Source organism: Camelina sativa, chromosome 4, assembly GCF_000633955.1.
Source record: "Camelina sativa cultivar DH55 chromosome 4, Cs, whole genome shotgun sequence".
In the NCBI taxonomy this organism is placed as follows: domain Eukaryota; kingdom Viridiplantae; phylum Streptophyta; class Magnoliopsida; order Brassicales; family Brassicaceae; genus Camelina; species Camelina sativa.
The window spans coordinates 21,821,436-21,839,496 of record NC_025688.1 but is presented as its reverse complement, the minus strand read 5'-3'; the positions used below and the strand labels follow the sequence as shown (position 1 = coordinate 21,839,496).

General features: G+C 33.7%; 3 protein-coding genes and 1 long non-coding RNA gene across 4 annotated transcripts; 2 read left to right on the top strand and 2 right to left on the bottom strand.

Annotated features, from left to right (window-relative positions):
• On the top strand, positions 8,100-10,524 carry LOC104781715 (putative metal tolerance protein C3). The gene is made up of 8 exons (XM_010506446.2): positions 8,100-8,328; positions 8,441-8,641; positions 8,747-8,937; positions 9,031-9,229; positions 9,338-9,516; positions 9,586-9,736; positions 9,827-9,963; positions 10,193-10,524. The coding sequence occupies exons 2-8, from the start codon at positions 8,443-8,445 to the stop codon at positions 10,367-10,369; spliced, it is 1,233 nt and encodes a 410-aa protein (XP_010504748.1). The 5' UTR covers positions 8,100-8,328; positions 8,441-8,442; the 3' UTR covers positions 10,370-10,524.
• Positions 13,278-13,624, top strand: LOC104781714. The gene is made up of 3 exons (XR_002037623.1): positions 13,278-13,327; positions 13,408-13,462; positions 13,545-13,624. It is a non-coding gene; the product is annotated as an uncharacterized LOC104781714 (long non-coding RNA).
• Positions 14,972-15,911, bottom strand: LOC104784140 (ATP-dependent DNA helicase PIF2-like). Its single transcript, XM_010509205.1, has 2 exons — positions 15,164-15,911; positions 14,972-15,000 (listed from the first exon to the last, which is right to left on the bottom strand). The coding sequence occupies exons 1-2, from the start codon at positions 15,909-15,911 to the stop codon at positions 14,972-14,974; spliced, it is 777 nt and encodes a 258-aa protein (XP_010507507.1).
• LOC104784139 lies at positions 16,277-17,474 on the bottom strand. Its single transcript, XM_010509203.1, has 3 exons — positions 17,102-17,474; positions 16,947-17,028; positions 16,277-16,868 (listed from the first exon to the last, which is right to left on the bottom strand). The coding sequence occupies exons 1-3, from the start codon at positions 17,472-17,474 to the stop codon at positions 16,277-16,279; spliced, it is 1,047 nt and encodes a 348-aa protein (XP_010507505.1).

Here is an 18,061-nt window from a genome sequence, read left to right as displayed (position 1 = left end):
ATTTTGATTATTTTCAGATAATTGCATTATATTAATGATAAATATTATAAATATGTTTGTATGTTCGGGTTTAATGGGTACCTAAATGGGTATCGGGTATTATCCGGTCCTAACCCGAACCCACAGATATTAGAAAATAAAACCCAATGGAGTTTTATAGGCAAACCCGTACCCAACCCAAATCCGGTTTTTCGAGTCGGATTCCGGGTTAAATATTTGGATACAATTTTTATGCCCAGGGCCTAGATTCATCAATTATATTTCTATAAAGTATATATATATATATCATCCGTACATATTACCGATCAAGAATGATGAATCACCTGTGAATCACCCTGGCATCAATATTGATTCATGACTTTAGTTGACAATAAATTAATAATATATGTTTAGATCTTTGAGATAAAGGATTTTAAAGTTATATAACTGCACTTTCACCTAATTGATGGTGACAAATCGGATTACAAGTAATTAAGAAACTTTCGTTACAGGTAACGCATACAAGACTAAATTTGGTATTGGTGTATATTAGATACATGAGGATTGGTTCAACCGGATATCGGTTATCTCTGGTTTACTTAGTTTGGTTTAATGAGATGTTTGTATATAAGGAGATGAGATTAATTCTCCTAAACTAAGCCTTGTAATTCACATTTATTTTCTGTTAAGAAAGTTAGTTAGAGCCTTGATTGCTCTCCTCTTCTTCTTCTCCGATGTACTTCTCCGGTGAATCAGAATCTTAATATGGTATCAGAGCATTGCTCTTGAGTCTTCCGCATCATTTGTTATCATCGGAATCTTTGTGAGAAGTTGATTGAAAGAGATGAGCTGCTCGATTTCTTTTCTTCGGATTGTGAGAATCCTTATTGTTACAATCTTTGAGCTTATCGTCGGAGTCATTCTTTGTTTCACTCTTCTTTTGTTTGCTTTATTTCTTTGATTGACCTTTCTTGTGTCGATTCTTTTCTTTTTTTTTACAAATTCGTCACGAATTCTCTTTTCAAATCCCTAAAACTATGGGATCTAATGTTCCTCCTTTGAATCCGATGACTAGTTCCGTTGAGCCTCCGCGATTTCAGATGGATCAGTATGAGAATCCTTTTTATCTCAATAGTAATGATCATGCTGGACTTGTTTTGGTCTCAGATCGCCTTACAACGGCTTCGGAGTTTCCTTCTTGGAAGAGATCTATGTGGATGGCGTTGAATGTTCGCAATAAGCTGGGTTTTATCAACGGTACGATTACTAAACTTCCAGAGAATCATCGTGATTATGGAACTTGGTCTAGATGAAATGATATTGTGAGTACTTGGTTGATGAACTCAGTAGATAAAAAGATAGGACAGAGTTTGCTCTATATTCCTACTGCAGAGGGCATGTGGAAAAGTATTTTCAATCGCTTTAAACAAGATGATGCTCCTAGGATCTTTGATATTGAGAGACGACTTAGTAAGCTTGAGCAAGGATCTTTAGATGTTACCACCTACTACACAGCTTTGGTTTCTCTTTGGGAAGAACATAAAAATTATATTGATCTTCCAGTGTGTACTTGTGGACGTTGTGAGTGTGATGCATCTGTCAAATGGGAGAATTTGCAACAGCGTAGTCGTGTGACTAAATTTCTCATGGGATTGAATGAAAGTTATGAGCAAGCTCGACGCCATATACTGATGCTTAAACCTATTCCTACGATCGAAGAAGCTTTCAATATGGTTACACAGGATGAGCGACAGATAACTATAAAGCCATTGACAAGGATTGATAATGTGGCTTTTCAATCTTCTGCTCCTGTTTCGTATGATGGTGATCAGACTTATGTTGCTGCGTATAATACGATGAGGCCAACTCAGAAACCAGTTTGTACCCATTGTGGACGTCTAGGACACACTATTCAGAAATGCTATAAGCTTCATGGGTTTCCTCCAGGTTATAAGACGAACACTGGTTTTAAAGGCAATTCGCAAGGACAGTCTACTTTTCAGCCTCGTATGCCTCAGAATCAGCCTAGGATGCAAATGCAGATGGAACCTTATGATCCTATTCAGAAGGCAAATACTATTGCTAATGTGTATACAGAACAGTCTTCATATCCAGCCTCATTTGCACCTCCGAATTCTTTGGTCAATCAGTCTGCTTCAATGTCTTCTTCTACTGGATTGGATGGTAATGCTTTCAGTAATCCTGTTTTAACACCACAACAATTACAGCAACTTATTTCCCAATACAATACTCAAGTGCAAACTCAAGAGCCTATTGCTGCTACTATTACTGATCATGGTTTTATGGCTAAAATCTCTACTTCTGGTACAATTCCTTTTCCTTCGACTAACCTTCGTTATGAGAATCATACTCTTACTTTTCAAAAACACATTTTATCTACTCTTCCTACTTTCATTGCACCTAATGATTGGATTATTGATAGTGGTGCGTCTAGTCATGTTTGCTCAGATTTGGCGATGTTTAAAGACATGGTTCCCGTTTCTAGTGTTACAGTTACTCTTCCGAATGGTACTCGGGTCCCTATTACACACACCGGCACGATTTACATAACACAACATTTAGTTTTGCATAATGTTCTTCATGTTCCTGATTTTTGTTTTAACTTGATTAGTGTTAGTTGTTTAGTTCAAAGTTTGTTTTGCTCTGCTCATTTCTTTCCCAATTGTTGTCTTATACAGGAACTTTCACGGGGATTGATGATTGGGAGGGCTAGACTTCATCATAACCTCTATATTCTTGAGACATAATCCACAACCCTCTCATCATCTTTTCCTGCGGTTTGTTCCTTTTCTGCTTCTACGGTTGCTTCTGATCTTCTATGGCATCAGCGTCTTGGACATGCGTCACCAGCTGTTTTGAGTAAACTTGTTAGTGTCATTCCTTCTTTACAGTCTTTAGTTTCTAATAATACTCAGTGTCAAATTTGTCCTTTAGCAAAACAGAAAAGGCTAGCTTATGTTTCAAATAATAATCTTGCTAAGAAACCTTTTGATCTCATTCATATGGATACTTGGGGTCCTTTTAGTATAGAGTCTGTTGAGGGTTTTAGGTATTTCTTAACCTTGGTAGATGACTGTACGCGTGTAACCTGGATCTATATGATGGGCAATAAAAGTGATGTTTCTACTATTTTTCCAGTTTTTATCAAAATGATTTCTACTCAATATGATTCTAAAATCAAAACAATAAGATCAGATAATGCACCTGAGCTAGTTTTTCATGAAATAGTTAAAGAACAAGGGATGATACATCAATTTTCATGTGCATATACACCTCAACAAAACTCTATCGTTGAAAGAAAACATCAACATCTTTTAAATGTGGCTCGAGCTTTGTTATATCAATCGAATATACCTTTGAAGCATTGGAGTGATTGTGTTTTAACTGCAGTGTTTTTGATTAATCGTTTACCTTCGCCTTTGTTAAATGATAAATCTCCTTTTCAATTGCTTTGTGATAAACAACCTGATTATCTTCAACTCAAAAGTTTTGGTTGCTTATGTTTTGTTTCTACTAATGTCAATGATAGGAATAAATTTTCACCTCGAGCAAAGCCTTGTGTTTTTCTTGGTTATCCGACTGGTTATAAGGGCTATAAACTGCTAGATTTAGAGTCTCATTCTGTTACTATATCTCGTAATGTTGTCTTTCATGAAAATGTTTTTCCTTTTAAAACATCAAATTTGTTATCTACTGCAGTTGATATGTTTCCAAATAGTGTACTTCCTTTGCCTGCACCATCACATTTTGTTGATTCCATGTCTTTTCTTGATGATGATGCTATTGAAATTGATATTCCTGATCTTCCTGATGCATCTCATGCATCTTCATCACATACACCACGGGATCTTAGTATCGTTCTGGAAGAGAACACTGCTCGTACACATGAAACAGGTACTGCTTCTTTACCCATGGCTAGACCTAAACGAACTACTAAGACTCCCTCCTATCTTTCTGAATATCATTGTGCGTTAGTCCCTTTTATCTCTACAGACCCACCGTTATCACTTCCTTTTATACCACCAGTAAATCAACCTCTTGCTAAACCAATTACTACTCCTTATCCCATTTCTTCTGTTGTTTCTTATGAACGTTTCAATCCTTTGTCTCAATCCTATATTTGCTCTTATAGTCTTGAAACTGAACCTAAAACCTTTGCCCAACCATGAAATCTGAAAAATGGACAAATGCAGCAGGTGATGAACTTAATGCTCTTGAATCTGCACATACTTGGGATGTTGAATCCTTACCCCCTGGTAAGAATGTTGTTGGTTGCAAATGGGTGTTTACTATAAAGTATAATCCTGATGGTTCAGTGGAGAGATATAAAGCTAGGTTGGTTGCTCAAGGGTTTACACAACAAGAAGGTTTGGATTACATCGAAACATTTTCTCCTGTGGCAAAGTTGACTAGTGTGAAACTACTACTTGGTGCGGCTGCTAAGAAAGGGTGGAGTTTAACACAGATGGACGTCTCTAATGCATTTTTACATGGAGATTTGGATGAAGAAATTTATATGAGTTTACCTCAAGGGTATACTCCTCCACCAAATGTCACCTTGCCTCCTAATCCGGTATGTAGACTTCGCAAATCTCTTTATGGCTTGAAGCAAGCTTCTCGCCAATGGTATAAGCGTTTATCCTCTGTTTTGTTGGGTGCAAATTTCATTCAGTCACCTGCGGATAATACACTTTTTGTCAAGGAGAGACCTGGATCATTCATTGCAGCTTTGGTTTATGTTGATGATATCATGATAGCTAGTAATGATGATAATGCAGTGGAGAGTTTGAAGGCATTATTACGGTCTGAATTCAAAATTAAGGATCTTGGACCTGCTAGATTTTTCCTTGGACTTGAAATCTCACGCTCTTCCAAAGGTATCTCGGTCTGTCAGAGAAAATATGCACAGAACTTGTTGGAGGATGCTGGTTTACTTGGTTGTAAACCAAGTCCACTCCCAATGGATCCTAGTCTCCATCTTACTGCAACAATGGGAACACCTCTTCCTAATCCTCGGTCGTACAGGGAACTTGTTGGACGATTACTTTACCTCACCATCACCAGACCGGATATCACGTTTGTTGTCCATCAACTAAGTCAGTTTATCTCTGCACCTTCCGATATTCACCTTCAGGCGGCTCATAAGGTCCTCAGGTATATCAAGAATAATCCTGGACAAGGTCTAATGTACTCTGTTGATTCAGAGATATGCTTGAATGGTTTCTCGGATGCTGATTGGGGAAATTGCAAGGATACAAGGCGATCAATAACTGGTTACTGCATTTATCTTGGTGATTCTCTGATCTCGTGGAAGTCAAAGAAACAGAGTGTAGCGAGCCGTAGCAGTACAGAGTCAGAATATCGTAGCATGGCGCATGCGACTTGTGAGATTATTTGGCTGCAACAGCTCTTAACGGACCTACATCTCCAGGTGACTAGTCCTGCTAAGCTTTACTGTGACAATAAATCGGCTATGCATATTGCGATGAATCCAGTTTTTCATGAGAGGACAAAGCACATTGAGATCGACTGTCACACGGTTCGTGATCAGATTAAAGCTGGCAAGCTCAAGGTTTTTCATGTACCATCAGAGAACCAGCACGCAGACATTCTCACCAAACCGCTTCATCCAGGTCCTTTCTATTGATTGCTTTCTAAGATGTTATTATCAAGTCTTTATCTTCCAAACCAGACACCTTTGAAGATAACGACTTGAGAGGGACGTATTAGATACATGAGGATTGGTTCAACCGGATATCGGTTATCTCTGGTTTACTTAGTTTGGTTTAATGAGATGTTTGTATATAAAGAGATGAGATTAATTCTCCTAAACTAAGCTTTGTAACTCACATTTATTTTCTGTTAAGAAAGTTAGTTAGAGCCTTAATTGCTCTCCTCTTCTTCTTTTTCTTTTCCGATGTACTTCTCCGGTGAATCAGAATCTTAATAGTGTAGAATTCTCGAACTGTAGTACATGATGAATACATCTTTCAGGTTTTGCGATCCTGTATACGGAAGCTATTTCATTGGCGTATTACTAGACTCTCATAACTAATTCTGGCCAAGACTCCCATTGCGTATAGCTAGCTGCTTCAACTTTTGAACCAAATATAATTCACTTCTAAACTGAAATCCACGTATAGATACAGATGAAGCGGGTTCAGGATTGAAATCTCTTAGTTGCAAGCTTGCTATTAAATCTTTGGAAGTAGTATAGTGGTGATATCAACTTAGAGAAAACCAAGAAAAATAAATAATAAGTACTGACAATTATATATGATGGTAGGCTGGTAGCCAATATGTCCTTTTAGAGACACAATATACTAAATAACGTTGAATTTAAGATAGTGAATAATTTTCAACCTGCATGATTCTAATTGTAGTTTTTTTAAAAAAAAGTCAAAGAAATAAAGAAATCATGTTTCTAATTGTAGCTTCCGGGAATGTTCCTAAAGTCTCCTGATGACAATCAATTGAATAAGAGTGCGTAACAATCACATATATACTCTGGGACTGGGAGAGATTATATTGTTGCACCAACTCGTTGTTCAAAACTCAAGCGTGGTAACTTTTAGATGAAGTATTTCCTCATTTATAAAAACGTAGGATACTATAAATATAAAGAACTCTACCAATAGGTCATAGAGCGTTTTAAATGTAGAGATCTACCAATAAGTCATAGAGCATGGATTTGTAACTTTCAATTGTGGAAAATAACCTTTTCAAGAAATTCTGTAAATTCTTTGAAAACTTAATTATATAAAGATTTTTATCTAGAATTTGTTTTATATATTAAAATAATAAAGAAATGTTTCAATATATAAGTTATAGAGGCGTTTGTAGCTGTAAATTTGGTAAACAATCTATAAATTTATATTTTATATAATTCTCTCTCTATATAAACAAAGAAATCTATCAATAATTTATGGACTGTTTTTCCTAAATTTGGAAAAAAAAATTTACATAATTTTTCATTTAATATAGAAGAAACTCAAAAAAGTTCTTCATATTTACCCATGTTGGGATTTTCTGTTTTCCCCTTCTTTGTTGACTTACCAAGGTCTCACAGTTTATATAACCCACAGTTAAGACCAATTTTCGACTCCTTTTGGATTAATTGAAAAAGTTTCAAATCAAAGAAGTTTTTACAAGTTCATGACGTGAGGTAATTTATATATATTGTCGAACGTTTATAACTTTATATTAGGCTATTAGCTATATCTATATGTGTCAATGTGTGAATTAACAGTCAAATTAACATGATTAAGAATAGTTTGATATGTGATTGGTAGTGACTACTAAGTTTTATAAATGTGGGTATTTGTCTATATATATAATTACATGTGATGTCTGCAAATAATTTTTAAAACTCTTTCCGTTTTAAAATACTTGTCATTTTAGACCTAATTTTTTTGTTTCATTTTAGTTGTTGTTTTCGATTTTCTAATATTATTTTTAGTAGAAAATTATCTCATTTGCTCTTTAATAAAAAAATAAAAAAATAAATATTTTAGAATTCAAATAGTAAAATAAAAATATAATAGAACATTTATCTATTTTTTTTAATTTGTATGAAAGTCTCTAGAATGGCAATTAATAGAAAAAGAGGAAGTAATAGTTTTTCACATATACAAATGTCAATGTGTTATCAATATAATATTAATTTAGTTTGATAAATATATCTAAAGGATGTTGGACTTAATATTTTACATATTTTTTTTTGGGCTCTTTTATTTTCAACGCTCATTTGTCTTATTTATTTATTTATTTGGATTGATCTTACTTAATGTGTTACTACTCCTAATCAAGTAGTAATAGAAGTTTTCAAATCTTTTAATGATTATTAATAAGGTTTCAGTTAATTTGTATCTATAGATCTAAATTTTCTTGTAGAAACACTCTTAGCATATATATATCTCAGCATTATCCAAAATTAGGGTTCCGAGAGTTATCATTATTTGTGTTTTTCAATTATAACTTTGTAAAACTACACGTGTCGTTGTTTTCCAAACTAAAAAAAAAAATTGACATTGTCATGTCTCCAAAAGACAAAATGGTCACGGAACAAGAAGCTCCTGATTAAGGCATGGATCAGACAAGCATTGTTGATGCTTAGGCATGTGGGCAAGTACCACGGCTGTCTCTATCATCATCGTCATCATTTTCTTATTCCATACAATAGTTTATTATCTAACCCCAAAAAATTCATTGAACGTACATAAATTATCTTATATTTCATCTATAAAAACCAATCTCTGTGTACAATCCTTTATCTTTTTTTCTTTGTTCATCATCTGCAAGCATAAAATTTCCTCTAGATATCATCCGGTATATATATTTTTTTTCTTTACACTTAATAGTTTTTATTAATTAATTACCCATGCCTAGCTTTATGCTTCAGACCTATTTTACGATGATTTGGTTTTATATAATTTTCCAGAAATGGAAGTCAACTGTCCGGAAACGCCGTTGCTTTCGTCAAACGATCATGAGGCTGTTGATCACAAACCGAAGTTAACCGGTATGGTTTCTTCTATGAAATCCAATTTCTTCACGGATTTGCCTCAAAAACTTCGATCCAAAATCGATCCGGAGAACCCTTTTCACCTTGATGTCTCCAAAGCCGTAGGCCTCAAAGGAGGTATATGTCTTAGTCTTACTTTATAAGTTTAAATAATAATTGTCACAGGACTCACAACTACTATACCAAATATTAGATGTTGTTTAAATATCACATTTCTAATAGATGAAAAGGAGTACTACCAAAGACAATTGGCAACAATTAAATCCTTTGAAGAAGTAGAAAGTTTCATAGCTCGATCAGATGAGTACATCATCGATGAAAAAGAAGAAGAAGAAGATCGAGCTGAGAGAGCTGCACAAGAGCTTGCCATGCAAATCTCCAATTGGGCTAACATCTTTTTACTTGCTCTCAAGGTGTGACATGATCTACTTATACTGAAACATTAGTTTATAACATTGTTTTCACTATGATGATTTTTATTTATCAAACGTCTACATTGTGTGTAGATATATGCTACGGTAAAGAGTGGATCCATAGCGATTGCAGCATCGACTCTCGACTCTTTGCTTGACCTTATGGCAGGAGGAATACTATGGTTCACACATTTGTCAATGAAGAACGTCAATATCTACAAATATCCCATAGGGAAGCTTAGGGTGCAACCCGTTGGAATCATCATTTTCGCAGCTGTTATGACTACTCTTGGTATATAATATATATATCCTTTTCCCGAAATTTATGAAACTCTGAACTCTATATTATAATTGCTTGGATGAAAATGTAATGCTAAATTAATTACACACACATGTGTAGGGTTCCAAGTGCTGCTTGTGGCAGCTGAGCAATTGATTTCAAATGAACCTTCAGATAAAATGAATCATGACCAACTGGTTTGGTTATATTCAATCATGCTGAGTGCAACCGCTATCAAAATCGTCTTATGGATCTACTGCAAAAGCTCGAGAAATCATATTGTTCGTGCATACGCAAAGGTAGATATTTTTGCATATATTCTTATAGTTTCATGTAAAACGAAGACTAATTGATGAAGTTTGGTATAGGATCATCACTTTGATGTGGTGACAAATGTTCTTGGATTGGTCGCCGCCGTTCTTGCTAATGCCTTTTATTGGTGGCTTGATCCATCTGGTGCTATTCTCTTAGCCATCTACACTATTGTCAACTGGTCCGGGACGGTTATGGAAAATGCAGGTGAGTTTGTGTTTGAACATTGTCGTATTGTTCGATTTAGTCGCAATAATTGAGATTTTCACAATTAAGTTTTTTTTTTTGTTTATATAGTTTCATTGATCGGACAATCAGCTCCTCCGGAAGTACTACAAAAATTGACGTACCTAGTGTTGCGACAAGGCGGGGATAACATCAAACATGTGGACACTGTCCGTGCATATACCTTTGGTGTTCTTTATTTTGTTGAGGTTCGTCTATAAATATATCACATAAAGTGGTAGTCAATTTCTACTTAGCCATAATTTTGCTACAAAATCGCCATGATATATTTTCAAAAATAAACGTGTGTATGGTTCGTAGCTAAACAGACATAGCAACTTATCAAAGATAAATCTTTGTTAGGTGCTTACACTCGATAAGATTTATATAACAAACTATATAGTTATGTTAATTATTGTTATATGTGTGTATTGGCAGGTGGATATAGAACTGCCAGAGGATTTGCCATTGAAAGAAGCTCATGCAATTGGTGAGACATTGCAAATAAAGCTCGAAGAACTTCCAGAGGTGGAAAGAGCTTTTGTTCATCTGGATTTCGAGTGCCATCACAAGCCTGAACACTCTGTACTTTCAACAATCCCCAACGATTTATAAAGATTATATACATATATAACTTTGTATGTGTAATTTGCTTGTTTTTTTGTTGTTGTTTCTTTAATATATTGTACTATATATGTGACCTCTGCAGCTTGATACATTGCAGTATGAGTTTTCTTCTTTTGCTATTGAATTTTTGCTTTAGTGAACAATTTACGTTTACTTTTCTATTTCTTCAACTCATATTCAACTCATAAAACATTTTATATAATCTAAAATGGCATGCTATCAGGCATCAACTTATTTTTGGTTATATCCTTCTTATATTAGATTGTTTAAATGCAAATTTTAATGCTTGGGTTGAGAGTTTGCGTTTACTCATTGTACGATATATAACATTCATTTATTTTATAATTATTTTTTGCAATTCTTCCGTTTACATTTACAATTCACACATTAATTTGTGAAAAAACTAAAACTATTAATTTCATATAAAAAACAGTTATTATAACATGTAAATAAATCATTTCAATATCTTATACTACATGTTACCAATCATATTCAATGTGGTATATCTTGAATAAACAACAATTAGGTAGTAACCCGTGCTACAGCACGGGCCAAAATGTTTATTATTACTTGAAATTAATAATACTGTATCAGTTATTTTCAGATTATTTCGCCGTTTCCGATTTATTACAAATTCAAATGTACTTATTTTAGACATTTGGTTTCAGTGAGCACGATATTGACTCTGACACAAACTACCTTCCATTCTTATATCATTACCTCTGGCCTCTATCCTCTCCTCACGAGTATCTAATACTTTTGGTACTGTAACCTAATGTATTAGTTGTAGCCTTATGCTTTTGTTTCTATAAATATGTATATATTATTATAATTTCTTCAATCTAAAAATATTGTCCAGTTAGTTTTTAAAATATTTATAACGAATATAATGATTGTACTAAGTTATTCAACTTGTCTAATATTATATATAATATATATACATGGTTAAATAATTGGAAATAATATAGTAGTATAATTTGAAATATAATAAATATATGAAATAAATTAAATAAACGAAACTCAATATGTCAATATGAGATAAAACGAATTTGGTGGAGTACATAAATAATAAAATTTTAGAAATTTATTTGATGGGTGAAAATGTAAACAAAAACCTGCAAGAAATAAAAAAATCTATGATCAAATAATTTAAACGACGAACAAAGCTATAAATTTTGAAAGAATGGAAACAAAGTAAAAACAGAGTCTTACGAAGGTATGCACGAATCATGATCAAATGTTTTGGAAAACCTCTTTGAAGACGACATTCCTTGTTTTTTTTGAGGTTTTTCTTTTGGATCAGTAATGAGAATTTTCAATCCTGATTTACTGCTTACACGGGACATAGCTACATATAGCTGGCCATGAGAGAAAACAGGTCTAGGCAAGTATAAACCAACATTTGAGAGAGACTGACCTTGATCTTTGTTGATAGTCATTGCAAAAGCAACGTTTATTGGAAATTGTCTACGTCTCATTTTGAAAGGCAAACGGGTATCTGATGGTATTAATACCATTCTTGGTAAAAGAACAATTTTACCAACCCTCGTACCCATGATGATTCTTGTTTGTATAACATGATCAGCCATTTGTGTAATCTGTATTCTTGTTCCATTCATTAGACCTCCATGAGGATCAATATTGCGTAACAACATTACTGGACAACCAATTTTCAAACGAAGAGAATGGTTTGGCACTCCTGAAATCCTAATTGAGTTTAGGAAATCCGGGCTATATGCAGGATTGTCTTTATTTCTTTTATCTGCAAGATCAATACTATTTGAACTTAAGTAAACTCTTTCTTCACTTGTTAAACAATCAATGATTAAAACAAAACTATGAATAATTTTTGTTAAAAAATCTAGAAACGTCATATCAATACAATAAAACTTCCTTGTTTTTCACCAGCTACTGACACCTCAGATTTTGTAATGAAGCAATAGCTAACCAATCAAATTATAACGATTAATACAGAACATCTATAATTTTGCCGAGAGGGACATATTGATTTATTTCTACGGATCGAGAAAACGAAAATTTAAGAATCTCCGCCGAGTTCTTTTCCCTACAAACCAGGAGTGTGCTGGTCCCCGTTTTGTTTTCCGATCAACGGCGCCGGCGAAGCATGTAACCTTCCAACGTCTATGTTAGTGAATTCTTCTTCCTTTTCTTCCTTTTTGATGTTCAATTATCTTTTGGATTATGATTTTTGATGTTCAGATTTTGTTCTTCTCTGAGTTTGAAACTATATATATAGAACTGAAAAGACGAAGCTTTATCTAGATTGTGGGAATTTATATCCTTGTTCTGTTCTGTGTGACCCTTCAGGTGGCTTCAAATTCCACGGAAGTGAAGATAGGAAGTCAAGAAAATGTGAAATATCCGAGCTTGATATGTGCTCCAGTGATGGCGGATTCAATAGATATGGGTGCTGACTTGGTTGAAGTTCGATTAGATTGGCTTAAGGATTTCAACCCTCATAGTGTTGAGCATAACCCAACAAAAACTTGAGTCGGGCTTGTGTGTGACCCTTAAGTATTGGGTTTTAAGTTAATAACAAGTTGATTTTTGAGGAAATACATAAGTTGCGAGCTGATGGGTCTAAGCCAGTTCCAAGGAAACCAAATCAAGTGAAGAAAACGGGTTGTGCTAACAAAAACAGGTACACTCATTGTTTCCCTTGTTCTTGTTTACCTTCTTGTTGGTTATGTTTTGTTAATCTTGGGTTTTTCATTTGTGATTGAAAAAGACCAGTGGAGTTGAGTTCTAAAAAACCTAAAAACTTTTGAAACTCTATATCTCTTTATTTGTTCTCTCTCTCAAGTGGTTGATCTTGTGGGTGTAGAATTGTTGAGTTTTTTTTTGTTAAAAGAGTTTCTTTGTTTGCGTTCAGGAACCTCGTGATCCTCGCTTTGTTTCATTGGGTGGAAGACTTGACCTTGACGGGTATATTTCTCTTGTCAACATGAAATGTAATATGCTTCTTGTTCTTGTTTGAGTGAACATAAGTTCTGTATCTTTTGTAGGTTCAAGAAGCGATACAATTTCTTTTTCGAGGATAAACTTCCTGTAGAAAGAGAGGTATTTTGTTCTAGCAATTTTCTGCGAGGTTCCGATTCGTCACGAAGGCTTTTTGTTTGATATTTTGGGGTTCTTAAAACAGGAATTGAAAAAGCAGCTAAAGAAAACAAAGAATCCAGAAGAGGCCAACAAATTGAAGAACGAGTTAACTTATGTTGTGAGTGATCCTTTCTTTGCCTCCTCCCCTGATATTAAAAAAACATAGAATTGGCTTCGCCTGAATGTTGATTGCAACTGGTATTTAATGTGGCAGAAACTTGGGTTTGCATTATGTAAAAGAAATGCTGGAGCAACTGAAGGGATTAATGTATTGATGGAGAAGAAGAATTTTGATGGGAAGTGGGAATATGCATTGCGTACACAGAATTTGATAAATTCGGAATCTCTCCTTCCTCAAATGGGTATGATATTTCTATCATTGAGTTTGTTCTTCTTAAAGTGCATATCCAAGAACTGATTCATAGTATCTCTGTTTTAGCTAAAAAATGTGTGATTTTATCATCTCTTTTGTTGTATTGCAGTCTAATGCTTTTGTTAATTCATCTTCTGCTTTCTAATTCCATTTCTAATTCAGTTTCAATGTATAATTTTTAAAATTAAGTTGAAAATAAATTTGTATATGTAGAAACTACTATCATAATTTTTTTTATTACAAATCCATAGTTTATATATATATATATATAGTTATCGGAAAAAGTTGTAGATAGTTTCAAGCTCGAGGAAAATTGATTGTTAGTCTATACTAGGTTAGAATCCGCGCTATAATGCGAGTTCGTTTTTTATTTAATTTATTGTTATATATTTTTTAATTCGATTTCATAATTTAATATATATTGTTTGGAGTCAAGTTTCATAAGCTTTTGATAATTGTAATGCTAATTTTGTTTTGTTATTTTGTTATTATCATTTACATCAGATAATTGAGTTTTTGAATGTTTGTCTTCTTGTTTGGGGTTATTTGGTTTATATAGTTGACAGACTGAACTTATTCCATCGGTGAAGGACAAGAAAACGTAAATAATATTTTAGTTTAAGATTTTATAAGAATAAAAAAATGCAGCAAAAAATAATAACAAAAAAGCAAAACTAAAAGCCAATATATTATCAACAATCACTGATAAAATCTATATTAAAGATGCAATTTAAATTCTATTTGAATATAATATACATTTAATTTTATTGATTTGATGAAAACTGGACATTGTGGATTCACTGTATTTACATCCAAAATCTTCAGTATTTTTTTAGACTTTTAGTAACAGAAGAATATAATTTTGAAGTAAAAAAACAAAATTTATTTTTAAGATAATAAAATAAAATATATATTCAGAAACAAAATTTATTAAATCAAAAACTCAAGTATCATATGTTGATGTAAATAATAATAACAAAAAAAACAAAATTAACATTAAAATTATCAAAAACTAATGACACTTGATTCCAAACAACATATGTTAAACTTTAAACTATGAAATCGAAAAGAAAAAAAAGAAAAAAAGAAAAAAAAAACTAACTCGCAGCGTAGCGCGGGTTCCTACCTAGTAGTATATAGTATATAGAGAATATTAGCAGAAAACTGTTACTAACTTTCTAATATGGATATCATGTGGTCATTTATAGTGTTGACATCATCATTCGTAGGACACAAAATAACTCTGCTTAGAAAATAGATGGTATCATTGGCAGTATATAACGAATTACCATATACTACATTAATGATCGATTCAATTGGAGAGTTTACTTCTGTGATAAGCAATTCTTCTGGGATGTCAACATCAACAACTCCATTATTTGGCTCATTAAGTCTTCCTTTTCCAACATCAAGAATCCATTTCGAGAACTCTTCAATCTCCATGGCTTCATTTGGAGTTATGTTTTGCAGCAACCTCATATTTCTTGTTAGCCTTAAAACTTTACAATGATTCCAAAGGTAAGATGAGTTGAGCGATGAGTTAACTATTTGCTCTCGACCGGCACCAACAATAACAGGAAGTATCTGACGGAAATCACCACCAAAAATAATGACCTTACCCCCAAAAGGTTTATCTTCTGGATCACGCATTATATCTTTCAAACTTCTATCTAAAGTCTCAAAACAGTATTTACTCATCATCGGAGCTTCATCCCAGATTATCAACTTCGCTTCTTGGACTAATTCACCTAGATCAAAAGACCTTGACATTCTACACATTGACGTTTCATGAACTTCAAGAGGAATGCCAAACCTTGAATGAGCTGTTCTGCCACCTTCTAACAAAAGAGAGGTTATACCGCTAGATGCAGTATTCAACACTATTTCTCCTCTGATCCTTACAGCTGCAGATAAAACTTTCCAAAGGAATGTTTTACCAGTTCCACCAAAACCATATAAGAAAAATACTCCACCTTTATCTTCGAAAACATAGTCTATGATCTCATCATATATCTTCTTCTGCTCTTCTGTAAGCATATTTAACTACTCCAGATGCTACTTTTTAAAATCAGTTTGATTAATGAATCTCCGTTCATCAGCTATTAAATGGTTTAAAACAGGAATATTCTCATTCTGTAGCTGAGGCATAGATTTAAAAAATTCAAGTGAAGAACCATTTCTTTTCAACTGTTTGTTTATCTCTTGTAGACAAAATATTTTCCTTTCTTCATCAGTCAATGTAAGCTCTGTAAAATAAGATTTGTTAATTTATATACTACATCTAACATCAAAAGAAAAAAAAAATTATCTTAATAAGATAGTAAATGTAATGAACCTGGTCGCTTTAATTCTTCTCTTTTCCGTCTTAATATGTCCTCAGATAACATCTCCCAAGTTTCTTCCTATACAATATGAGGAGTACTTAAAACAGCTAAGAGAAGCATCCTGACAAACATTTTACGAACGAACTTTGGAGAACACATGAAATGTGCTTCTTTGATACCTTCAATATATTCTTTGTCATCATCTAACAACCCAAGAGCGTAACATGCTTCACGATACGTTTTGTGTACGACACCATTCATAGTTTTAATGTGATCAAAACTGGTAGGACCTCTGATGGAATTGAGAAGTATCCTCAAATGATATGCATCATCTATGGTTGGAGGCACATAGTTAATTCTCCATATAGCAAATGTTCTTGTTTTTCTCCTGAAAAAATATTTCTCCTCCCCATACCAAATAAACTTGCTTGGTATTTCTTCGTATAATAACTTTCTAGCTTCTTCATCACGCTTATTAAGTTGAAATAAAGCAAGAAACTGAGATTCATCAAGAGAGTCATGATCCATGACATTCTGTGCAGACTCACCTTCTCGGTAATAAATAGGTTGTTTGCCTTCCTCATGGAAAGTGAGTGGCAAAACAGCGGTTTGCCTATAATGTATTGGGTAAGCTAAAATCCTCCACATAGCTTCACATGCAGATACATATCTGAAAAGGGTTAAAAAAAGCTGATTTAGAATGAATAATATAAACAGAAATTGAAATTTTAAACAATAATTTATTTACCTGCCATCAAAGTAATCTTGTATTTCGTCTTTCGATGATGGAGTATTTTCATTTTGGAGATTCTTGTGACCTTCTTCAGTAACTTTTTTTTTATTAGGTTCAACAATGACACCAACTCGATCATTACCTTTGTGAACATAAGTACTTCACTGAACCTGTTTGGTTGCACCACTCCACATAAATATGAGCATGATATTTAAGCGACAAAGTCTGATTGTAAGGGACAACATATCGGTTATCACATTTGAAACTATTCTTCTCGATAAAATGCCCATCCTTTCTTCTTCTATAAACCGGGTAACCTTCCTTGTCAATGTTGGTGGTTTTAACATTCTGTTTTGGGTAAAGTTTTGAACAACTACCTTCTTCCATGCAAGGAGATGATGGGTTAGCACTACCACATGGACCATGAATCATACATTCTGATATTATATTGTAGAGTTCTGGATCTTTTTCCTTGTCTGGAATTTCAGCACAAATCAACTTGTCAATTTCGTCTGCAGTAGGGAACTTACATTTAGGATCCATCCATATGATAATATGAGCATGCGGAAGAACCCTCTTTTAAAACTCTACTGTGTACATAGCTGCACAATAATATAAATATTTTAAATATATATATGTAATGTTATAAAAGAAAGAGAAATTGTTTTATAAAAAAATGAAGAAGGTAAATAATTTAAACCTGAAACTATTTTCCCAAAAATATGTTTTCTTGTGATGTCATCCATTAGATTTTCAAGCTTGAGCTTGAATATTTTGCAAATGGTGTCTGGCCTATCTTCAGCCTTTAGCTTCCTCTCATTGACAAATCTTACAATTTCAGGCCATTTAGGATTGCAAGTGAATGTAATAAAGAGGTCTGGAAACCCAAACTTCTTACATGTAGCCAAATCAAGGTAGCTCGGCCTCATATACCTTGGTCCCCCAGTAAAAGAAGCGGGTAGTATGAAAGAGTCTCCTTGATTGCTTAGGTTGTCGTCTCCAGCTTCTGCTGATTTCCTAAAATCTTCCTTGTATGTCCTTCGAAGTTGCTTTTTTTTTTTTTTTCAAATACCTGAGCCTATTTGTTTCGATCATCGTAAAGCATCAACAATAAACTGTTGTAGTAATCG